The following is a 25,337-nucleotide window of genomic DNA, read 5'->3' as shown; positions in this document are numbered from 1 at the left end:
AGAGGATATGGGGAAGCGGAAGAGGAAGAAGAGATACGGATAGAATGACTGCTTACCGAAGCAAGCCTGAGGTTCTCTGATTCTCTCTCTTTCTCTCCGTCTTTCGTCACCGCCTCCCGGATCATCCTTTGTCCGACCGGGAAACTTTTTCGAGCCGGAAGTACTCGAAGCTTCTAAGCGTTCATTCGTATCTCCAACTTCCTCCCAGAAGGCGAATCTCCGTTATTATATTTGCCCCTGGTTTGTGGATTGTCTGGGCTCGGTCGGATTGCTCCTCTTCTACTCCTCGTCTTCTCTTTTTTCTTTCCTCTCCGCTCCTCCGTTTGAATCTTCTCCCGGTCAACTATGAGCGTTACATCCGCCGCTATGCCCAAAGCCGCGGCTCTCCCCGGTCAATTGCTCCGGACGTCGCGACAATGCACCAAGCAGCCCTCCACCACGATTTGGTCTTCTCAGCAGACTCGCGGATATCATGTCTCGACTATGTCGCCTACGGAGCGGCGTCTGCGGAATGGGGCCGGTCACAAGAAGAACCCGGTTGTCTTCTCCTCCCAGGTAAGTTCCCCGAGATCTACTCTCCGGGTCTCCGATGTGCATATCCGGGGCTTGACTGACGATTGCGATTCAAATTGAATAGACATTCCACACCTCGGCTCCTCTCTCCGCGATGACGGATCCGTACAAAGTCCTCGGGGTAGACAAGGGCGCCGCCGCCGGTGATATCAAGAAGGCTTATTACGGAATGGCGAAGAAGTATCACCCGGATACCAACAAGGACCCGAATGCCAAGGAAAAGTTCGCAGAGGCCCAGTCCGCGTATGAATTGCTTTCCGACGCCAAAAAGCGAGAGACCTATGATCGGTATGGGTCCGCCGCGTTCGACCAGAATGGCGGTTTCGACCCCAGTGCCGGGGCGGGTGGTCCGTTCTCCGGTGCGGGCGGCTTCCACGGTTTTGGAGGTGGTTTTGGAGGTGGTGGTTTCGGGGGTGGTGGCTTTGGCGGTGGTGGATTCTCTGGGGATATCAATTTCGAGGACCTTTTCGGTGCTTTCACAGGCGGCGCTCGTCGTGGCGGTCGTGGCCGGCGTGGCCCGGTCCAGGAAGTCATGGTGGGTGAGGATATTGAGGTCCAGACCAATATCTCCTTCATGGAGGCGGCCAAGGGAACATCGAAGGATATCCCGATTACACCCCTGACGGAATGCGGCACGTGCAAGGGCGATGGTTTGAAGCAGGGTGCCAAGCGCACTCAATGTCGCCAGTGTAACGGATCCGGTACCCGTGTGCATTTCGTGCAGGGTGGATTCCAGCTGGCCGCCACCTGCGACGCTTGTGGCGGATCCGGCCTCAGTGTCCCTCGCGGGTCTGAATGTGGCTCGTGCAACGGCAACGGCGTGGTCCGGGATCGCAAGACGATCCAGGTCGACATCCCTGGTGGTGTCGAGGATGGCATGCGACTGAGGGTCAACTCTGAAGGAGACGCTCCGCCCACCGGGACCAACGCTACCCCGGGAGCCCGCACCAAGCGGGGCGATCTGTACGTCTCGATCCGCGTCGCTCCCGACCACCGATTCAGTCGCTCCGGTTCCGATATTCTTTACACCGCCTCGGTTCCTCTGACCACTGCGCTGTTGGGTGGTGAGGTCCAAGTGCCTACGCTGGACGGTGAAGTCAAGGTCCGGGTGGCCACGGGCACCGGCACGGGAGATCGCATCACCTTGTCGGGCATGGGGATGAAGAAGCTCGGCGGCCGCTCGCGCTTCAGCCCGACCGGTGATCTGAAGGTCGAGTTCAAGGTCGCGATGCCCAAGTCCTTGACCGGCAACCAGCGGATGATCCTCGAAGTGCTTGCGGATGAGATGGGCGACAAGACGGCCCGGCGGATCATGGATGTCGGCAAAGAAAGGTAAGTTCCGTCATTCCGCTGCTCCCTTCCTTTAGAGTATGCTGACCACCCAACAGCTCCGATGCCGAGTCGAGTGGCGCGGCCGACGGCAAGGGCGAGGGATTCCTCAAGTCCGCCTGGCACAGGCTCATGAACCATGCGAAGGCCTCAGAGGCGGACAAGAAGGCCTCGGACAAATCGCAGTCGGACAACAGCAAGAAGCCGACGGAGGATGACAAGAAGTCCTCATAATCGACTGGACCTGTGACCTGTGACGACGGGACATCGGGAACCCTCGATGATTCTCTTTCTGGATTGTATAATCATTCATCTCCCTTCCACTACTTGTATTATTCTAGGGATTTCATAGCGCCGGCGAGCTTTTGGGGGTTTTGTGCCATTTCTGCATGTTGGAATATTGGATGTGTTGATAGAGGCAGGAACTTGTATGTACTATGCTGCTGTTATACGTATCTGTTTTTCTTTCTTTCTTTTTGCCTTTTTTTGTCGACGATATCCACTCTGAACACTGCCATTTGAATGAAATGCTCCCCTCTTAATTGCCCGTTATGTGAAAGTACACGGACCAGGTTATCGACCCACCAGATAGGTAGATACTGTATATCAATCAAGGCTCGATTCGAGTGAAGGAACATGGATGATGTCAAAGTAGCTGTCAAGTCGAACAGGGATGAGAAGAGTCATAGAAAGGAGCACAGATAATTATTCCCATGAGACTGACTAGAACAGGTTCTCTCCTAAAGTCATGCCTGCTTCCATTCAGCCTTATCACTACTATGGGATAGTGGGATGTAGAATTGGCACATCAGACCCGTCCACTTTCCTGCATCTTCTCTCCACCTTCTTCTGATATAGAATATATGATTTAACAGTTATGTAAAGATAATTTTAATCTATACCGTATTAAACATAATATCCATACCAAATAGCTGAGTGTGTCTGGATCAAGACTAAATCCAAGATTGGCGCCAACTTCACTTGTTCCAACCAGACCGCCGCCCAATCACTCCTTGGGGGTTTCCGCCTCTCCTCATTTCCCACCATCACTCTTCTTCCTCTTCTTCCTCTTCCTCTTCCTCCCTCACCTCACCTCACTCACTTCACTTCTCTCTCTCTTCCTCCACCTTTCTACCTTCACTCCCTTCCTGTCGAGGCTTGAATATCTGATCTCCTCTCCCCCGCCCTTGATATCTTTACAACCTAGATCCCTCTTCCCATGACACTCCACCTTATATAATACTATCATACCAGTCAGCCGTCTTCATCCCGCACGGCGTCCCCACTCGGTCGTCATCTCAACCACCTTCCGGTTCGACGACTGCCTACGTACCTTGAACCGTTGTCTCTCCCACTGCGCAACCTTGAATTCCCTCCCTAGAGCTTCTGCCTAAATCTCGTGATCGGGTGTTGTCGGTCTGGTATCCCTCGATACCTCGTCTTGTCCCTCCTTCACCCCAACTTTGGATCCCCCCACCGCCCCTCCCCTCCTCCCCGATCGTCCCGCCGCGCGCAATTCCGTTCCCCTCCCCCTCATCAACATCCAGTCGACCCTCCGACTGCTTCGCGAACTCCCCGTCTGTGAATGGGAGCTGCTTGCTCTGACCGATCGCCAGTATGGTTCAATCAGCCATGATCTCGTGTCCCCTCAAGCAGACCAATGAAATCGATTGGATCCACCCCCTCAAGGACTACATCCGCCAGAGCTATGGCGAAGACCCCGAACGATACAGTCAAGAATGCGCAACCCTCAACCGGTTGCGCCAAGATATGCGAGGTGCGGGGAAAGACAGTGCGACGGGCCGCGACCTTCTGTATAGGTACTACGGGCAGCTAGAGCTTTTGGACCTCAGGTTTCCGGTGGATGAAAACCACATCAAAATCTCCTTTACTTGGTATGGTTTGGGTTGGTTACCCCGCGGTGGGTGGAGAATGTGTGTTAACGTTTCCGTCATCCAGGTACGACGCCTTCACCCACAAGCAGACCTCCCAATACTCTCTGGCCTTTGAGAAAGCTTCCATTATCTTCAACATCTCCGCCGTCCTCTCCTGCCATGCAGCGAACCAGAACCGCGCCGACGACACCGGCTTGAAAACGGCCTATCATTCGTTCCAAGCTTCCGCCGGAATGTTCACCTACATCAACGAGAACTTCCTCCATGCGCCGTCGACGGATCTCAATCGCGACACGGTCAAAACACTGATCCATGTCACCCTTGCGCAGGCGCAGGAAGTCTTCCTGGAAAAGCAGACGGCGGACCAGAAGAAAGCGGGTCTCCTCGCCAAGCTCGCCAGCCAGTCCGCGTACCTCTATACCCAGGCCGTGGAAGGGATGCAGGAATATGCCAAGGGCGTCTTCGAGAAGGTGTGGCTCATCGTGGTCCAGGCCAAGGCCAGTCACATGGCGTCGGTTGCGTCCTACTATCAGGCACTGGCGGACAGTGAGAGCCAGTCGCATGGTGTGGCCATCGCTCGACTCCAGTTCGCAGAGAAGAACTCGAACGCCGCGCTGGGATGGGCCAAGTCATTCCCCTCGTCGGTCCCGCCCAACTCGAATCTGAGCTCGGAGTCCGGGGCGAACCTGAACGATCTCATCAAGTACCACCTCGCAAATGTGCAGGCCACGCTCGCTACCTTCGTGAAGGATAACGACTTCATCTACCACCAGCCCATCCCCAATGAGGCAGGCCTGTCCGCGGTCGCCAAACTCCCCGCGGCCAAGGCGATCCCGGTCAGCGAGCTCTACCAGGGACAAGACATCCAACGAATCATCGGCCCGGATATCTTCCAGAAGCTGGTCCCCATGTCCGTCACGGAGACGGCCAGTTTGTACGATGAGGAGAAGGCCAAGTTGATCCGAGCGGAGACCGAGAAGGTGGAGACGGCCAACGGGGAGATGGCCGCGAGCCTGGATTACCTGAAGCTCCCGGGTAGCTTGAATATTGTGAAAGGCGGCATGGACCAAGAGATGACGGTCGATGATGAGTTCCGGCGGTGGTGTCAGGACCTCGCGGGCCACAAATCTTTCGCCAAGGCGCTGGATGGGCTGCAGGACCGCAAAGTGGAGATCCAGGGGCTTCTCGACCAGTGCGCCCTGCAACTGGACAAGGAAGAGAGCGTCTGCGAAAAGATGCGCTCCAAACATGGGCCAGATTGGAGCCAGCAGCCCAGCGCCCGACTCAACACGACGCTGCGTGGTGATATCCGGACGTTCCGCGATACGATCAACGAGGCCAGCGCCAGCGACTCGCAATTGCTGGCCACGCTCCGGCAGTACGAGTCGGACTTTGACGAGATGCGGTCTGCCGGTGAGACGGACGAGGCCGAGGTGCTCTTCCAACGGGCCATGATCAAGGTCAGCTCAAAGCACGGCAAGGGTAAGAATGGCGTTGGCAGCCCTCACTCGTCCACCGCGGAAGGCAATCTTTTGGACGATGTATACGACGAAGGGAGCCTTAGTGTGGCGGATCAAATTGCCAAAGTGGAATCCATTTTGAAGAAACTGAATCTGGTCAAGCGGGAGCGTTCTCAAGTTTTGAAGGATTTGAAAGAAAAGGTATGTCTTTCCCCCTCCCCTCTCGGTTACTCGTCTAATCAAAAACTATAGGTCCACAATGATGACATCTCGAATGTTCTCATCTTGAACAAGAAGTCAATCACCGGACAGGAGAGCCAGCTTTTTGAAGCGGAGTTGGAAAAGTTCCGGCCGCATCAGAATCGACTGCTCCAGGCCAACCACAAGCAGTCCTCGTTGATGAAAGAGCTCACCAAGATCTACGGAGATCTACTACAAGACAAACGAGTCCGATCCGAGCAATCCAAGTACGAGGCCATCACCCGCCAGCGGAATTCGGTGATGGCTCGGTATAAGAAAGTGTACGACGCATTCAACGGCCTCCTGTCGGGCGTCGTCCAGGCGCAGACCTTCTATACCGAGATGGGCGAGACGGTGGAAAATCTCCGGAAGAACGTCGACTCCTTCATAAACAACCGGCGGTCCGAGGGGGCGCAGCTGCTAGCCCAGATCGAACGCGACAAGGCAGGGGGGGCAGCCAACCAGGAAGACCAAGAACGGGAGAAGCTCCGCCAGCTCATGGAGCGCCTGTCCACAGAGCCCAAGCCCCCTTCCGCGGGTCCTCCGCCCCCAGTGTCGTCGTACAAGGCGAAATCGCCCCCTCCCCCGGTCCACGTCCCCAGCTACCCCACGCCGGGGATCACATCCCCGAAGATGTCTCCCGCCTTCCCGCCCAACGTAACCGGGCAACCCCACGGCATGCCCATGTCCCACTCCCCCGCGCCCTACGGACAATACATGCCCCCAGGGACCGGCGTCTCTTACATGCCAGGGCAACACTTCCAGCAAGGCGCCGCGGCGCCCCTCTCGGAAGGCTACAACCCAATGGCATACCCATACCCGCCGTCCGCCTCCCCGCCGCCCAACCAGCAATTCTACTCGTCGACTCCGACCCCTTACAGCGGCTACTCAAACCCGACGCCGCCCACCGCCCCCTCTCAATTCATGCCCCAGGGCTACGTCCCGCCGCCCCCGCCCCCACGACCTCATCAAACCAGCTACCCACCCTCCACGGGACCCTACCCCACGGGTCCGGGCGGCTACGCCCAAAGTCGCCCGTACGGCTCAAGCCAGCACCACAAGGCGCCTTCCCAGTCGTCCCAGCCCCAGGGCCAGGGTCAGGGCCAAGGTGATCCATGGGCTGGTCTTAACGCGTGGAAATGAACAATCCCTCCCTTTCCTCCCTACCCCGGGATTGAAGCTGAGAAGTGCAAACTCACGAAACATGATAGAACAATGAAAGACGATGGGTTGTCGGTTGGTTGGTTGGTTGGTTGGTTGGTTGCATCCAGGCGTTTCTTGCTGTGTTTTTGTGTTGTTGGCTAGTGTGGATATTATTGAAAAATTCCATTATATTCTATTCTGATTCCATCTTATCATTTCTATCTTATCCTATCCTGCTCTATCCTATCCTGCCCTATCCTATCCTACCCTACCCTATCCTGCCCTATCCTATCCCTTGGTATCAAAGCATCAGCCAACTGCACTAAAAAGCCTCACAGCATCTCGGTCAGACTGGATATGGCTGATATCTGCAACATCATTCCTATCAGTATATGATACCGATCTCACATATGTCAAGCAAGGAGGTTTAACACCCTTGGTATAGTTAGCATGGCCTAGAGTGCCAGGTCAGAGTTTTATTACGTATCCATTGTGATCTTTTTCTACTGAATAGGATAGATAGTCTATTGATCAGTATACTGAAATCTGGAAGTTTCTACCCTGTTTTTATTTCTTATTTCAACTAGTGCAACAAGTCATATCTATGTTGCCGTGTTCATTCATCTATAGTATAACTATTGGAGTCTAGCAGATTACATGTTCCAGAACGGCGCATGATATAACTACCCCATGGAGCCCCTCGCGTAGAGGCCCCATCCAGGGGAAACGTAACCCTAAATGTCATGTCCATCCATATGCATCTACGTAGCACGGAGTATAAAACCAAGGATATAAATCCCACCACGCCGCCCACCCTAGCATCCCTCAACTCATACCTTATCATCAAAAGCTACACACCGTCTCCATCAAGAACAAACAAACACTCACTCAAAAACACCTACCTACTCCATAATCAATCAAACATAACCATCTCAGCTTACCCACCACACCAGTCCAGTCGAGATTCTCCCAACACATTGCATCTCAACCAACTACTCATCACCGCCCTCTTCTCTCTAAGCCTGGTCACAGCCCTGCCGACAGAAAGCGCCACGGAACAAGATCTCTCCGCAATTAACGAAGCCCAGCGTGGGCGGGGATGTCCAAAGCACTACCATCGACACGAGGGTCAGTGCTGCAAATTCATGTTCATTCGGCGAAAATATTACGACTGTCAACCATTTTAATGGAACAGTCTCTTTTCCAAAAAGATTGATTGATCAACCAGCCAGCCAGCCAGCCAGCAACATGAGAGCCCGTTGGCTTGAGCCTGATTTATTTTAATTTTTCAAACCTCCAAACCGGCGCAGGGGTCTGCCGTGTCTTGTGTCTTTTAGGTACAGTCGACTTTCATCCATAAAAGTATCCGTTTATAGGGCTGGGTAACTAATGGCCCATAGTTAATAGGAGGAAAGAACCTGTATCAGTCTTCTCTGTAATACACGATCAATCCCGCAAGATGCGGAGAGAATCATCCTTTTTTTTCTCTCTCTCTTTTGGTTCATATGTTTTATATCCTTTTGGGTAGCTTCAGGTTTTCCCTGTTGAGGGAGTTATCTCGGCTCTTGAGAATTTGTTTTTAAAGTGGTTGTATACTGTTTATAGACATACATAAGATTGATATTAGACAGGACTGTTTTTATATGATTTGGAGGGATTCCTATACAGGGCTGATATACTGGAGTCACCCTAGATGCGAGTGCACAGGATATGTCCTGCTGATGGATAGGATAGTGTACAAGCGGGGCTGATCCGGTCTCGAAGATAGCAATGAGAGATAATTATAGTCAGCTTGGCCAGTCGGTATATCCTTCAAGGATGTATGTAGTTTTGAAGAAGGAATGAAAGTAAAGGGGAGAATCTCGCCGGGCTCCTATGCTTGAGTTGAGAATCGATCATTCCGAGGGAGTGAGATGGCTACCCGATATTGTGTGTTCACAGACGGTGTAGGGTAGTAAAAACGGATAACTAGGAGAATAGATGGCATATATAGCAATGATAGTACATCAAGATTGGAGAAGATGGATGAGGAAACACAATGGGTATCATGACTTGGACGAAGAAGAAACAGGAAGATGAGGTAGACGGTAAGAGAAACAGACAAAAAACCAACGTAGGTCCTGCCAGGCACAGAACGATATCAAAACGCCTGCTGCAGGGAACCCAGCCCAAAACCTAGAAAAAAACTACCCATAGGCAACCATTGACCAAAGCCAACGAAACCTATCGGTAAAGGACCAAAGAATGATAATAAGAAAGCGGAGGAGGAGGGAGAGGAGGAAGAGGACAATTAAGGCTGAAACCTCAACCGAAACTGCCTCCCCCTCCCTTCCTCGCGCACCTTATACAGAAACCGCGCGATAGCCTCCTGCTCCGCCAACGCGGCATTATTGAAGTGTTTCCGCGCCGCCGTCGCAAGCTGCTTCTTGCTGACGCGGTCCTGCGCGATGATGCGGTGCAGGGCGCTCTTCCCATCTACTGTTCTCTGTCCGTGGGTGGGATCTCTGCTGCTGGCGATGCCATTGGGGGCGTTCTTCGGCGCTACGCCGGCATTGTCGGCTCCGTTCACGCCGTTGGTTTGCGGGTCTTGTTTCGCTTGGTGGGCGCGTTGGGCGGCGATGGCGGTTGGTGATCGGAGGCCGATTCCCTTGGATAGGAGAAGCTGGGAGTATTCGCTGGGGTAGGCGCTGGGGCAGGAGAGTTTGTAGGAGTGGCGGTAGGAGTGGAGCATGCTGAGGGGCATTTCGTTCCAGTCGATCTGATCAGGGAGACAGACTCGTAAGCGATTTGAAAGCTATCTAGGAGGGATGGCTCCGAGAATGGGCAGGGTTGGCTTGAGCTACCTTGGGCAGGTTGTCTTCGACAGCGGGGGCGCTGGTCACATTAGCAGCGGCTTTGGCTTCAGCTCGCGAGACACCGGCGGCAGGGGCATTGGCCGTCTTGCGACCCTTGGAGGCTGTCTTGTGTTCACGCGCGGTGCTGGAAGCTTCCGAGCGAGAGTCATCGTGGACGGCGGTCGTGCGCTGCCGCGGGGGCGCCATGATGCGAGTTGAGAGGGGGAATGCGAAAGGGGAGAGGAGGGAAGTGGGGCAGGCCGGTCAATGGCCGCGACAGGCTGTAACCTATGAAGCTGGACTTCTCGAGACTAGATATACGCGGGAGGAACGAGCGATCATGATGGAACGAGCGAGGAGCGAGAGGGCGAGAGAGCGTTGTTGAGAATGGCCGAAAGAACTTTGGAGGCGGCCAGACGCGGCAGAATGGCGTCGAGCGCGATATCATTTGACCTTTTTGGGTAATATTGCCGATCTTCAATTCCTTTCTGGGTGGTTATTGGACGTGTCACCTTTCATTCGGTCGTCGTGTACGGAGCTCTACGGCGGTCAATAGACATATCATGAGACTATACGGAGTCCTTGTCGAGACGGTATAAACTGGGTATATAACAATTATGGCCCACAAACCAGACGTTTTCCGTCATCATATCTACTAATATCGGCAAGCATCCGACACTGCCAGATGCCAATGATTGATCCAAACCAGCTATGTACGATGATCATCTTCAAGACAGTATCTAGAAGCCTGATTTGGCGATCTTAGCATAACACCAGGGACAAGACTTGTACATCCAATCGCGTTTCTTTCGCATACCAGACTGTATGCATCCGCCGTTCATACTAACCAAAGGATGCGCTGAAGTACTCTCCATCATGTACGACGTTATCAGTTCCTACTCAGGCCAGTCCTGCATGTCCTGAACGGCCATCACCCAGCCATATTAATTTCGACGGCGCTGACGTCAAGAGTGACCGCTCGAAAGGATCAGTGATCTGATATATCTATTGACTGGCAGTGACACTTCTGACAACCTCATTCAAAACCAGACCCCCACTTTGAAGGATCGATAGGGTATACCCGATGCCCGTAACTCCAGAGGCAGCTGACCAGATATGTGACAGTTACAATGACAAGGCAATATACCAGATAGAAGATAGCCCGCGATACCAATGCACAAGCTATACAAAGCCCTCTTACACCTAAAGTGTATAGATTATTTTAGCCCGTCGCACTAACAATCTCACCTCTGGTTGGTCCATCGTTCACCCAGATTTTTCCATCGGTAGTATCCTCAAAGTATCCGTAGCGTGTTACACGTATGGAGAAGGGAGGAACGAGACGAAAGCTTAGTGACGGTCTAACAGTGGGACGGGGCCGTTGTTTTATTGAGACTGTCATTTAAACTAGTTAGTAGTTACTGGATGGTACTCTAGATACTAGTAGTCTCATATCATCAGCCAGGGGAGTAAAGACCGAGACGTGAAGAATCTGCTACCGAAATTGCGAGGTTTTTTTTCTAAGGGGATGAAATGGGGCCACAGGGTCCAGGCAGGGCTCATCGATATTTCCCTCACCCGGAGGTTCAACCCACAGTTTCAGGCACACACACACACGCTATGGCCATGTCATCCCGGGTTTGAAAAATACTACACCAACCCCAAAGAGAAAGTCAACGAGATTACCAGATGCATGCGACGAGGGAAAAAAAAGAAAAAGCCGCTGTCACATTCTAGAATCTCAAGAAGGATAAGCGAGCGTGAAAAAAATTCTTCAATCTGGTTTACTCATGATTTATACACGTTTGTACACGGTTGGAATGCCGAGGGCCAACGCATTCAGGTTCCCGTCCACCGATCGAGACACGATGGAACGTGAAGACCTGGGATAGGCGGGATAGGAACGCCATTACCGAATTGGGAACCCTCGCCTCGAGGTAACTAAGTTCACCCGAAGACAACTTAACTGTCTTGAGGAAGATACGGAGTACGGTCTCTCCAGGACGGGACTCGGGATAGACTCGGCAAACCTCGAGGGGCAAAGGGGGGGGGAAATAGTGAGGGATTCGGCACGGAGATGCCGAGCAAAAATTGCCTCAAACCCGGCCTTGGACTGGGGGCTTGGACTGGGGGGGCTTGGACTGCGGAGCCCCCTAATCTGTCAGACTCATGACTACTACGACTAGACAGGTTGTGCTCCGTGTACTGAACCGGGAGAAGACAAGGAGTGGAAGTAAATTAAAATCAAATAAAAGTCAATAAAAAAAAATCTTCATTCGGTTTTTTCACCGAGGAACCCTTTAGTCCATCTCCAGGAGGGGAATCTAGCTAGAGACAGTAGAAAGAGGGGTCTTTTGGTCCTCAGTGGGGTTAGAACCGAGGGATAATTCCGTTCCTTTAGGTAAGAAATTTCTCCGCAATTTCCTGATCAGAAATCAAAATGAACTTCCGGAAATCGCTACTTTCTTTCCCAGTCATCTTTTAGAGGAGAGAGCCGGTATTCCTCCGAAATGATCCGACCCGTGTCGTGGAAGCTGCATCTTATTCTAGACTCAGACTTTTCTGTCTGGTTCACAGCCCCAGAATCCCAGAATCCCCAGAGAAGCCCAGTCTGACATAATCCACTGTGGCGAGCTGATCTCAGACAGTTGTCCCTGGGGCTGTATCAGGTAATTTATTTTTCATCCAGTTTGAATGATAACATGTTATACAAATCCTCATCAGAGATTACAATCATCCCATAGTATCATATTAAACCAGTAGCTAACTCAAGCCTATCTCCCTCCCTGGCAGGGTTAGAGAATTGGGGCAAGAAGCTAACCGGATAGATGCGACGGGAAAAAGGACCCTCCCATCCGATCCAGAATTTCCCTCTCCGGACGCGGGAGATTGTCATTGAAACACGGCTGTGCGCGCCACTAAGGCAGGCCCTTGTCTCGACTCCTGAATTAGCTGCAAATCATTTCCATGACGCAACTGCTTCTTTTCCTTTCTTGGATCGTCTTTTTTTTTTTCCCCCTAACCCTTTTTATTTTTGATTTTATTTTATTTTTTTTAATTTTCTACCCTTCCATTCTTGGCATGTTGCCCCGCAGGGAGGAGTTATTCGTTGTCCATCCTCACCACCTATGTTTTTATGCAATTTGTTACCTGTCGCGAATATGATCGTGAACATACATAATGCGACATCTAGCGGTCAAGGACGAAAATAACAGACAGGAGAAAGAAAGGAGACGACAGACGGAGAAGGCGCCTACATCAAACTTTAAGTGGACGCCTTGAGGGTCCATGGCTGGCGCCTCGTAATCTTAACCACAAATGTTGGAGAAGTCAATTTGAAAATTGCAACACCTGTACGCTGTAAAGAATGGGCACATGCGTCGGATCAGACACGGTATAGGTTCATTGAGTTTTGCTAGACATAATTTTCAATGAAAGCGGCTGGCCTCCCGCTGCGGACCCCTAAGTTTTCTAACCCAACCCCAATCCACGGCGCCTCCTGTCTATCCACTTGGTCCGTAGTCCGTACTCCGTACACAGTGGTGTATAACTTCATAGTCGGCGGGGTATATTCAATAGCCTTATTTATCTCCATTAAAAATAATAAAATAAAATAAATACCAATGATAATCAAACTGACGGAGATCATGACATGTGAACTGGATCTGGCTGCATAATTCATCGTCATCGTCATAAATAAGCTATTCCTAGCTTAGGTAGATAAAATGACGGAATCAATCCACTCCAGATCAGGCCATTTCCTTCCTTCCTTCCCCTTCAACTTCACTAGCCAACACACAACACTCTAGATCCATCCCACATTGCACCACAACCAGCCTTGATCCATCTCAAATTGACCGATTGATTGACTCATCAATTGTTTGTCTTTCAATTTCAATAGACAGATGAATGAATACCTCGGTGGATGACACCTCACGCCAGCCTCCACCAAATCAAATAGTCTACTGAATCTACGGAGTTAGTCAGGGGCATCCCGATAACAGCAGGAGTCGACGAACGGATGGAGTCGACTTCCCCAGTACTGCCACTAGTCCTGTATCCGTAACAAAAAGAGTTTACTATGTTTCTACTTAGTACTTTCTAATGTTGTGTTTGGGTAATAAATTAAGATCTTGCAATGATTGTATCTTAGTGGACACTGGACAGTGGGTTATACTCGCAGACTACAAATTAATCTTTATATTGGGTACAGTATACAGTATGTGTGTTGGCCAAGGATGAAACTCGGTGCTGTCAAGGGCGCGTAAAGAAAGAAAATAATAAAAGGCTTCTAAAAAAAGTAAGAAAACGAAAAAAGCCCTGTTGGTTACGGATAGTTTTACCTGGCTGAATTTTCCTCCTGTTTCCTATTCTCTTTCACTTCTTTATCCTACTTTTTTTTTTTTTACTTTTTTTCCTTCCCCACAAGAGTCAAGTCTACACAAAATGCTCAATCATCCGCACTTCGGAGTTCCAACCTGACTAAACCCATCCTGATCCATCTCCAGATTACGGATACTTTATTGATTACTCATGTTATGCCCGCTTGCCCAGGTTTCGGTCGCTTCGGGTAACCTTCCGGCTGCTTTCAGGCGACGTGTCATCGCATGCATTCCATCCATTCATTCATTCATTTCATTCCCCAGACGTCTCCATGCCGGTAGTCTCCATATGTTCAGTATGTTAGTATGCCTTGGTCTGAACTGAACTGAAGGATACGTAGTATAAAACAGTAGTAATTACGGGACACAAAAATCGACAGAAATCATCAATAATAAGGATAATAAAAAACATGCATTAAATTTAGGGCATTTCTCCATTCCAAACCCTGGTTGGACCAAGAGTGGTAGGTTGATGGCAGGTGGGTTCCAGGATGGATGGATGGATAAGACAGGTTGGAGAAGAAAATTCTGCTAGAGGGTCATAATCGGGTGGGGTTCTTCTTAGTGTAGGTAACATACCTGGTAGTTAGTATGGAGGACCCTCGGAGACAGCGCTCACTCAGTCAGTCCACCACTCGATGACTCGTCTTCGATCTGTAGGATAGTTGTAAGTGATTGAGTGAGTGGTAAGGCGAGGTTGCGTCCTCATAGATGGATTGAAAATTCTTCCTTCCCAACCCTTCAATTCCCACCAATACCATCCACCCCCCATCCATCATACACACCTATCTCACCTCTAGGTTGTCAGAAACCTGGAACATAAACCCTCCTGGCCGGGATCCGGCCCCGCATAGTTAACCCGGGGAGGTATAATTAGTATAACCCTCCCGAGTTGTACACCGCCGACGAAACCAGCAGGCGGTGAGAAACTTTTTTCAAAAAAAAAAAAAAGCGTCCATCTGTTCCAGAAGCTTGTGGATCTTAGTGCCTAGCCTTGGCAATCTCTTGCCTTGTATGCGGTGCTGGTGCGTGTGGTTAGACAGCCGAGGGCCGTGGTGATTGCGGTTGCGGGAGGGGGGAGAGGGGAGAAGATGATCCGCTTTCTTACCCGTTAGTTCCTTTTCTCCTTCCTTCCTTCCTTATCTGCTGGCTAGCTATCCTATACTCCGTACTCTAGTACTTACATGGTAGGTGGGCAACGCTCCCCGTCTAGTAGGCTAGTCTTTCTGGGAAGTGTGTCGCGAGCTGAGCTGGATTTCTTGTCAATAGCATAGCAATCCAGTTTCAGCTGATAACGAATTTTTCACGTCATATAAACAATAAATAAAAAACCAGGCATCTATTATTCCTTCCTAAATGAGGAGGATTGAAAACTGGAGTAAAACGACTCGACTCGGCTTAGTCAAGGATACCCCTCGTAATTTTACCAGTCACAGTTACAGTTACAATTACAACAGACAAGACAACCTTCCCCAGATTCCGTCTCCGCACATCTTGTTACTCAACTTTTATGCTATTTAAATAGCTAGTGACGAATCCTGGCGGATAAGATTGTCCAATAACTCCAGAATATGATCTCTTAAGTGTGAAGCTACGGTGTCATTGGGTGGAAGAAAATAAAAATCAATTAATCAATTTTTAAATAATAATACTAATCATAATACAAAGATAGAGAAACCCGTCTATCTCCGGCGGGCGCAAACTCCCCACAAAGGAGGAAACTAGACAAAAGGGGTTGGTTGGTTGGAATCATGTCCTGGTGGCCCCGTGGGTGATACGACTCTCTCCAAGGGTACATAGGAGGGGAAGGGGGGGAGGCGCTGATTCGGGCGCCTGAGCCTGAGCCTCTGTCTCCCTCCCTTGTTCAACCTGCCAGCGTGGTCGACGAAAACAACCTTAGGTACTCATTGTCCTCCGGCTCCGTGTGTCATGTCGCATTGACATTCCTCTTGTCTGCCACGTCCTCCACGTAATTATGAGGACGGGGGATGGGGCGTCAGGGCGTCAGGGCGTCAGAGCGTTTCCTTAGTGGGGAGAAGAATTCACATCCAATGATAATACCCTGATGTATGTCGTATGTATGTGTCACACAGGAACATCATCCGGAGATGGGGGAATCCAGGACCCTGGCAGGAAAAGGAACCCGACGGTTTAGTGGCTTGCTCTAGAATCTGGACGGCCTTGATCCTGGACTTGTTGACACGGGGATTGAGCGGGTGGACAGAGCTGTTCATTACATTCCTGGAATTACTTGGGGATGTTATGGACTATCTAGATCTATGGACAGGGTAAATTGATTGAGTATCTGCTGAGATGGGTAGATGATAGGCTGCCTTGCGCCCTGCTCGCTTTCAGTTTGATTACTTGGACAACACACTGCAAAGTGTACACTGGGAAAAGCGCTGTAAATCCATTATTAACAGTATTCATATGAAGAAAAAAAGTTGAGAAAAAAGGTAATAAAAATGACACACGCGTCCAACGTCAGACGATCCTACACCATGCAATAGCCAAACTAACTCCGACAATCATTTAGTAGGTAGTATGTACTAACCATCAAGGGCTCACCCCTCCCCCCTCATCCCTAACAGAAAAGAAAAAGATCCCCACACAGAACTGTACAGACTGCGATCAGGCAACATCATAGCGGCGGTTAGAGCAGTCAGTCAATGATCTCCCGTCGACCCCTCATTGTTGCAGGCGCCCATGTCCCCAGATGCTTGTTGTCTGATGGCGCCATTTTCAGGCCTGGACTTGATCACCGCAGTATCCGCACGCAAGCGGCGCTGACTTGTGTTGAAAGTGAGCGATGTCGGATCTTACTCCATTTTCTTCCTTCATCCAGGTAGATAGGATTTCGGACAATGGACAAATCATTGTCATCACCAAGTTATCATCTGGATGCGTATCCCGGTCCTCTACCGCCCGATACTATGACCATCCCACTCGCTAGCACGTAATCCCGCATCCAACAAGGAAAGGAAAGGTAAGGACCCTGGGTGACTCGATCTATTGCGCCATCAGATAGCTAGACGGGGGGACGGATCTCTCCACAAATCTTTTCCCCCAAGAGATCACACAAAACCCGTGCTTTACCCAAAGAAGGAAGAGAACAATAGCCCAGCTGGTAACTAGTTGTAGGCTATCTCATTTATCTATTTTTTTAGTGCGGTATCACCAATTCCATTTATCAATATTATTACCTATTCCTTTACAGCAATCTTTTCTGCAAATTCCCTAGAGGAACTTGGGACCGATGATCTTCCCCGCGACGATGATGATCGCGGGCGTGTGATCGACACTCAGGTTTGCCCTGTCTGATAGTGGGATGTGATCATCCGGAAAACGAGAACAACAAAATCTTCAACCAACTAATCAATTACCTCAGTAGTCAATGCTGTTCATGTGCGTTCTTCCAGCATGACGCAACTTTCCCATTTTCTACAAAGACAGCGAAACGCATGATTCATTTGGTTAGAGCTGAAGCAATGCCCAACTAGTATAGTGTAAATACGGAGGAGCACAGCTGATGACGATCGGCCAGGCGCCAAGGGGGGCCCTGAAAGCCGCTTATCCGTGAGCTGGATTGTCAGGCAGGTTGCCTGGCGATTCTGCCTCGTTATCCCACGCTGAGACAATGGGGTCGCTGGCCCTTCATTTCCACGATGCCGACGCCTTGGGTAACAATGTAGTTGATCCTTATTGGGGGCTATAGGTCCTTGGGTAGGCTAATTCAGAGTACTATGCTGGGGCCACGAGTCAGATTAGCCCTAGGTGGATCAATAGGTGTAAGGAGGTTATTGCTGGGGCCATAATCTTTATCCTCATACCCGGGTAAGTATGAGAGATAAGGCTGCGATGAGCCAGCCAGTCACTGAAGCTCGCCATATTGTGGGGGATAATAGGCCCTATCTTCTATTCTAGCTATGCGGGATATGCGAAAACCACACCTCTCCAGACATGAACAACACCGTGGTCAGCCGATCACTCCATCAATCGAATTAATTACCATATCCTATATCAACCCCCTCTATGGTGATCTCAACCATAACAAGAATAACCAATATACCAAATTTGAAACCCCTACCTACCCCAGCCGGGGGGTAACGGAGAAAGGGGGCGAGTAGGAGGCACAACCGGTACCTGCGTGCCAACTTACTCCGCCTGGTGTTCCCCATGCATCCCGCACTTTTCCCCCGTAATATGTATCATAGATAACAACAAGGTACAAGTTTCAAGTTTCAAGTTCCATTTTCCGGGGCACAGCTGGACGAAACTGAACTATGGTACTCCGGACCGACGGTTGAACAAGAAAAGCAACTAACAACCCCACCTTTGATGGAAACGGGGGAGGGGGTGTTATCATCCAGATGATAAGCGCATGTGGTAAACCAGGTTTCTGCGGTCCGGTCCCGGTGTGAGCGAGATGGACCGCTCGTTGGTAGTGTGCTGATGTGTGTGACATGTGTGCTGCGTCTGTATCTGTATCTGCATCTGTATGCCTGCCAATGTTATGTAGAGGTCCTCTGCACCCTGCTACGTGGTACTTTGTTGTTTACTCTTATCTAGATGATCTAATTAGCTGGTGAGCCCCGCTCTTTGCACACCGGGGGTTTGATATCATGATTATTATCATGATCTTATACGGCTGTATATCAAGCTTACCGCCGGCTAATGTAGGGCACGAACGATCCAGCCTACAATAACTAAGTCACGATGCGGCGTCTGCTGATCGCACGGTCCGACTTTATCCTATCAAGATGAACAGGCCACCACGATGTATCGCTTGATCCGGGGCGGGGGGAGATCGCTTTCTCTTCCACTTTATCCTCTTCCTCTAATCCATATCTTTCTTCCTTCCCGTTTGGTGTTGCTCTTCTTTTGGTAATTCCAGATAGCTGCTAAGAGGTTTACCCCTAAGAGGCTTGCCTCGTTCTCTTGTTAAGATTTCGGGGGCGGTACGTAATGGTGGAAAAGGGCGGAGTAGATTACGCAACATGTAACTATAATTATGTACATTGATTGTATAACACTTCCATCCCGCCTCTCTCCTCAACCCAGCAATTGATAAGGTGTACAACTGAGTCCACCATGTTAGGGTCATTTGAAGACAAAGTCACCAGGTAATACTTGCAATTTTCACTTCTGTAGTTCCAAAATAGTGCAATAGTGTTTGGTAAATGAATATGTCACCAGGACATCATCACCCCGGTCGCGGACCCTCCTTGTTGTTCGTGATCTTCCACTAAACAACTTACTGAGACGGCTTCGTGCATCTTGTCCAGTTTCTTGGATCTTCATTCTCCTCTTTTTCTTTTTTTAATTATTTTTTTATTTAATTTACACATTCTTTATTGTTATTATTATTATCAAATTTTTAAGATCCCACCAACCTCATAATATCCCAACTCATGATATTCCCAACCCCCACGGTCCTAGGAATGGTTTTATTATTGTAGGTGAAATCCAGTGCAACCCTTACTTGTCTATCAGCACTAATCTTTTTCATTAAAAATAAGAATAATATAAATCAGATCTACATTAACCAGTTGAACTACGAGAACAATTGTAGAAGGATATACAATAAAAATAGAAGTAAATCCAAGGACCCCAACCGACCTCATATTATGTGGCGTATCTTTCCCTCCTGCAGTTTGGCTGGGGAACCCTCCCCGGTGTCCCGCGTTTAGTACCACCCCGGGTAAACATTCTAGGAGATCGTCCATGACTGCAGTGGAGCGGTGAAACCAGAACAAGGCTGGCTGGATGGCTGTGTCAATAACGAAGCACGGAGAAGGTCGCAGAAGATTTCGGCCGGATTAGTTGGTTCGTTGTACGGATGACTGAAGGAGGTAAGGGATTTCCTCCGGGAGAATCTCCGCGAGGAACCTTATCAGATATACTAGACTCTAAATATAATAGTATTATCTTAACTATTACATTATAGTATGTTATGGTCTCGGGCGTACTCCGGATGTCCTACTAACATCCTCTTCCTTCTTGATCCATGTATTGGTAGTAAGGAGCAGAGGCAATTACTGTAGCACACTGACATTGCCCAGAGGAGTACTCCGTAGACGAAATGTGGATCTGGGGATTTGCGGAGTTCCAAACCCTTCTCCAGGTTGGTCTGTTTGTCTGTCTTATCTGGTGGGATTGGGATTCTTGATTGTTTTGCAAAACGGCATCACAAGAAGTAGTCTAGACCGAGGCGAGGATACCAATGATATCCGATATTCACTTCACGCGGTGGTGGCGGCTATTTACCAATACTAATTCTCGAGTGACTTCTTATCTCCTACCATGATTTATCCATATCTACACAGTTGATACAGGTACAAATGATTATGTCATTTTGTACGCCGATATTACACCGTTGGGAAAATAACCAAGTGATGACTGACTTGTCCACGTCTTGGCGGCAAAGATCCAGAGCATCGCCTTCCCCAGGCAAAATGCCCCATATTACCTGATTGGAAAGTCTGGCCTCAAGAAGATTCCCTCTTGGCCTCATTTTTTGACTGTTGACAGGTGGCTGTGACCATGACTCATCCATGGGAACCCTCAATTGGGCATCCTTCCGGGTTATTTTCGTCAACCTTCCAGCTCAGCCCAGTGGTTACCGCCAAAACGCACATGCAGTTCTCGACCGATGATGATGAAAGGTTGAAGTATTGTCTCTTTTGCTCATCGTATGACCGTCCCTCCTTCTTTTTCCACCCTCCCTCCCCCCCAACCACGCCAACGCTACCCTATGATCTACAAGATCCGTCACCCCGGGGAATTTGGGACGTTCATTCGACACACGGCGCCTGGTTATCGACCTTTTGCACTGTCCAACCACCGGTTGGGGAGGTTGGTCGATCAGCTGGTCTGGACTGATGTCGAACAAAACCCATACCCTTTCCCATTGCCTGTCACAGAATTCTGGAGTAAAGGGAGACTGAACTGGTATTGAGGTGCCGACATCATCATCCCGGATGGTAACATCATTGTGTGGCCAGCTGGTTTGTGTTCTTACCCCCCCCCCCCCTTCAGCTGTCGTCATCCCTTCTTCTTCCCCGCCTCTCCGCCTCGTAGTTCCATGTCATGCTGGCATCAACAACCAGGAATCAATTCATATGATAATAATAAACATAATAGCAATACTAATCAATAATAGTCACCATCACATGAGACCGGAGACGAGTAACCTCGTCTCTTTGAACCACCCGCCCAGACAATCGCGTAATCAAGTCGACCCCATACTATATTGGCATTAGGTAGTAATATCGACTGCGTTTCCCTGCCAAGGGTGGATAATAATCTCCAGATCATCCGCGATAGCCGGTTATGTGGTCATTACACAATTTTTTTTTTTTTTTTCTATTTTTTTTGCCAACCTCTTGGCAAGCTGTACGGGACACGCACTTCTCCAAACCACCATAGCCACTTCTGCAGTTCCAGTTTCTACTCCGTAATCCCTATCAACTCTAGCGTGCCCCACACTTTTTCTTATTTTTACTCTTTTTTTCTTTTTTTTTTTCTGTTTCTTTTTTTTGCAACTCGGGTCTGTCCCTTTCCCGGTAGATGGAGGAGGCATTATTATTATTTCTTTTTCAATTGATTTTATTTTTTTAATACACCGTGGCCGGAGAGCCACCCGGAAGACGCCCCGAAATTGCCAACAGTTACAGCGGTCACATCTACCCCGTACTGCTGATATTGGGTTTCGACTCCAGACTCCTTGGGCTGGTTTAGGATTCCATCTGTGGAAGGGAGAATAGGACATAACAAAGGGGTTTACTCTTTGAGTCTGTATTTTTAAAAACAACATAAAATACAAGCAGATCGATTTAACACCTAGAATGAGAGAAAAAAAAAAGAGAAAAAGAATCCCCACTTAAAAACCGACCGGGGGAATCTCCAAGTTGAGCAGCCGATCTAGTCTGAGCACGTTCTTTTTTCTTTTTTTTTTTTTTTTCTGCTATTATTCTGACTATTTAATGCTTCATTTTGGCTGTGTTTTTTTGGTTTTTTATTTTTCAATCCCAATTTTCAAATTTCATAACTTATTTTTTATTTTTTTGCCCCCCGAGATTCCTCCCCACACAAAGTACCTGATTTTTTTTTTCTTTTTCTTTTTCTTTTTTTCTTCTTTTTTTTTTGCCTTTGATTCCGATAACACCCCCCTCTGTGACTCTGCTCAGTCTTGCACGCGCTCTCTCTCTCTCTCTCTTTTCCTCCCCTCCCCCGAGCTCCATTTCTTCCCTCCTTCCCCCCTCCTCCATTCTTTTTCTCCTTCATATATATTCCTCTCCCCAGATCGTCTTCTCCAGACTTCTCCTCTTCCCTTCTCCCCCCCCTTTTACTTCGTGCCTCTTTTGCTCGACTCCGTCTACCTCGACTCGCTACAGCTACCTAACTGGGTTCATTTCCGATTCCGGGCTCCCATCGCTACTACACCATCTGCCACATTCCATATCCCTTAAGGATTCTTTCTTAAAGCCACTTGCTGCAACCCTTCCTTTAACGGATAGAACTTCTCTCGTCTACACTGCAACCCCACTGGACGATTCCAGAGCTTGCCTGTGATATACCCTCGCGATACCTCGACCGCCAAGGCTACCTCCTTCTGGGGTGATATCGGGTGTCGATCACATATCCGATTTAGCTCATCCCCCCCTGCTGTTGCGACAGATCTGCTTTCGCCTCGGTTCTATTTTGCCGAGCGTGTCCCTGCTTTAAAAGCCCGCCCTGTCTCACAGCTCTTTTTCCTCCGCAACTTCGATTAGGAAGAGCTTCACATGCCGCCACCGCCCTCGCCAGTGGATTTTTCTAATCTACTGAACCCTCAGAATACCATCGCCCACTCCACCCCTACCACCCCTGTGGCTAGCCCCAAAGGCCCTTCCACTCCCTCCAGTGCCCAGTCTAACGCATCAATGGCTTCGTCTGTCGGCCTCCTACCTCCCCTCATGAAGGGTGCTCGTCCGGCCACCGAGGAGGTCCGCCAGGATCTGCCTCGCCCTTACAAGTGCCCCCTCTGTGACCGTGCTTTCCACCGTCTGGAGCATCAGACCAGACACATCCGCACGCATACGGGGGAAAAGCCGCACGCGTGCCAGTTCCCCGGTTGCACGAAGCGCTTCAGTCGCTCCGACGAGCTGACTCGCCACTCGAGGATCCACAACAACCCCAACTCGCGGAGGAGTAACAAGGCCCAGCATTTGGCGGCGGCAGCGGCGGCGGCGGCTGGTCAGGACACTGCGATGGCGAATGCCGGCTCGATGATGCCGCCTCCGACCAAGCCCATCACCCGGTCCGCCCCCGTGTCGCAGGTCGGCTCGCCGGATGTCTCGCCCCCTCATTCGTACTCCAACTTTGCCGGCCACATGCGGTCGAACCTGGGCCCGTACCCCCGCAGTAACGACCGGGCTTCGTCGGGCATGGACATCAACCTCCTGGCTACTGCTGCGTCGCAGGTCGAGCGTGACGAGCACTTCGGGTTCCAAGCCGGCCCTCGCGGCCCCCCGCTGTTCGGCTCTCGCCACCAGAGCAACGGCCGTCTGCCGTCGCTGTCCGCCTATGCTATCTCGCACAGCATGAGCCGCTCGCACTCGCACGAGGACGAGGACCCGTACGCGTCGCACCGCATCAAACGCTCGAGGCCCAACTCTCCCAACTCGACCGCCCCTCCTCCCCCACCTTCTCTCACGACTCCCTCTCGCCGACTCCGGACCACACTCCGTTGGCCACTCCCGCTCACTCGCCGCGGTTAAGGCCGCAAGGGGCCACTGACTTGCACCTGCCGTCGATCCGTCACCTGTCGCTGCACCATACTCCTGCTCTGGCGCCGATGGAACCTCAGCCGGAAGGCCCCAACTACTACAGCCCGAATCAAGGCCACGTTGGTCCCACGATCAGCGACATCATGTCTCGGTCCGACGGCACGCAACGCAAGCTACCGGTGCCTCAGGTTCCCAAAGTGGCCGTTCAGGACATGCTGAACCCGGTCAATGGCTTCACGACGGTTTCTTCGTCGGCCAACAACTCGGTTGCGGGTGGTGATCTGGCGGAGCGGTTCTGATCATCTATCTACAATCAACTTCGATTTCACGCGCGCCACGAAACGAATAGACCATGTGCATTTACAGTGTCGTTAATTTATCTTCACTTCCCCCCCCTTTGTTTACTTCTGTGGGCATCCTTGGTGTCAGGATTTCATTCGGTTTTACTTATTCTTCTTATTTTGATTGCTGGAATACATTTGCGAGGCGTCTCCGAATATAGACGGATGGACTTTTCTTTTCTCTTTGGCTACACTCTCCCTTCTTCCACTTTTCCCTTCCACTTTTCCCCTCTGACCAGTTCAGCTCTTCAGCCCCTTCAATTTGTTTACCAAAAAGCACTGGCTACGGCCATTAATTTCATATCACCCCCATTTGTCACCTATTATTTTCTTTGGCCTTGAATTATTATTATACAAATAGACCCTTTAGCAGGATACGGATACGGATACGGATTACGGAATACAAGAAAAGTTGATTACCACACTGAAGGCATACAGTACATGATAGATGGGTAGTAGTAGTTGTTGATGGAATCACAATCTTCACAATCACATGTGAAACCACGACCTAGTCCCTAAATCCTTTGATAAATAATCATAATCATAACCCAGTAGTTAGATAGGTAGTTAACTACGGGGTAAGCCTTCACATGCCGCCGATCTCCCCTCCCCCGGGAATGAACAACAATAAAATAATTAAAAAAAAACAAGGAGCTTGCGAGAGCTATCGGCACAGATCCGAGGAACAGGAAAGGGGGGGTCGTTGTGTGTGAAAGTCGGGGTACGCCGATACCAATTGGGTTTTGTAGCGCTATCTACTCCCTAGTCTGTGATGGGCCGGTCCCGTCTACCCGGCTAGATCGACTGATTGTGATTGTTTAGCCCTGAGCTGGGCTTTTATCTCCGGTTGTACATACGTACTGGGGGGGTTATCTAACCGAGGTAAAAAAAAATATATTTCTTTTGAAAAAGGATAAGTGAATAAATGGAAAAAGTACGTGCGTCGCTTGATATTCATTCGGTGTAAGTAATATAATATAATATAATATAATACATATTATACCGGGGAAATACAGTCACCTTTTACTGGTTTGTACTTGGGTGAAGTAGGAGGTAGGTAGTCAGGTACGACTTTACTTTACTTTACCTTAGTGGTTGATTATGTTTGTTGTATGTTTTATGCAACGGGTCGGGAAATTTAGGTGTGATTTGGTTATGCGTGGATCGCATGATCGGCTTGTCTTGGTTGATATCATTAGTACTACCTAGGTAGGTGTGATGGTATGATTCTTGAGTCTCAACAGGGAGGTAGATAGGTAGATAGATAGATGGATGGGTAGGTAGGTAGTTGTATATTTGAGACATGCATGGTTGACTCTTGTTTTCTCCTTTTGATAGCCTCTTTGCATGTGCGTTTACTCGTGCTTGTG

At 49.8% G+C, this 25,337-nt stretch overlaps 3 protein-coding genes across 3 annotated transcripts; 2 read left to right on the top strand and 1 right to left on the bottom strand.

Moving 5' to 3' along the window:
• The first annotated feature begins 127 nt into the window (after positions 1-127).
• P168DRAFT_312562 (BRO1-domain-containing protein) lies at positions 128-6,917 on the top strand. Its single transcript, XM_024839581.1, has 6 exons — positions 128-555; positions 638-1,905; positions 1,962-2,126; positions 3,519-3,797; positions 3,862-5,458; positions 5,510-6,917. Exons 1-6 carry the CDS (start codon positions 346-348, stop codon positions 6,638-6,640), a joined length of 4,650 nt encoding a protein of 1,549 aa, XP_024690009.1. The 5' UTR covers positions 128-345; the 3' UTR covers positions 6,641-6,917.
• A 2,013-nt stretch (positions 6,918-8,930) lies between these two features.
• On the bottom strand, positions 8,931-9,813 carry P168DRAFT_329380 (histone deacetylase complex subunit SAP30 Sin3-binding domain-containing protein; the record flags this gene model as incomplete). Its single annotated transcript, XM_024841466.1, has 2 exons — positions 9,484-9,813; positions 8,931-9,398 (listed from the first exon to the last, which is right to left on the bottom strand). The coding sequence occupies exons 1-2, from the start codon at positions 9,679-9,681 to the stop codon at positions 8,931-8,933; spliced, it is 666 nt and encodes a 221-aa protein (XP_024690008.1). The 5' UTR covers positions 9,682-9,813.
• Positions 9,814-17,493: 7,680 nt separating this feature from the next.
• On the top strand, positions 17,494-23,925 carry P168DRAFT_321003 (C2H2-type zinc finger protein; the record flags this gene model as incomplete). Its single annotated transcript, XM_024840425.1, has 4 exons — positions 17,494-17,536; positions 19,919-19,980; positions 22,694-23,585; positions 23,627-23,925. The coding sequence occupies 4 exons, from the start codon at positions 17,494-17,496 to the stop codon at positions 23,923-23,925; spliced, it is 1,296 nt and encodes a 431-aa protein (XP_024690007.1).
• Positions 23,926-25,337: the final 1,412 nt, after the last annotated feature.

Source organism: Aspergillus campestris, assembly GCF_002847485.1.
Source record: "Aspergillus campestris IBT 28561 chromosome Unknown P168scaffold_11, whole genome shotgun sequence".
NCBI lineage: Eukaryota > Fungi > Ascomycota > Eurotiomycetes > Eurotiales > Aspergillaceae > Aspergillus > Aspergillus campestris.
The sequence above is the reverse complement of the archived record's forward strand: the minus strand, read 5'-3'. Positions and strand labels throughout refer to the sequence as shown.

Excerpts from the sequence above, each read along its gene's own strand:
- P168DRAFT_312562 (XM_024839581.1), top strand. The coding sequence starts at position 346 with ATGAGCGTTACATCCGCCGCTATGCCCAAAGCCGCGGCTCTCCCCGGT. Across the intron at positions 1,906-1,961 it reads ATGGATGTCGGCAAAGAAAG|CTCCGATGCCGAGTCGAGTG; the intron begins GTAAGTTCCGTC and ends ACCACCCAACAG. Across the intron at positions 2,127-3,518 it reads CCGACGGAGGATGACAAGAA|TATGGTTCAATCAGCCATGA; the intron begins GTCCTCATAATC and ends ACCGATCGCCAG.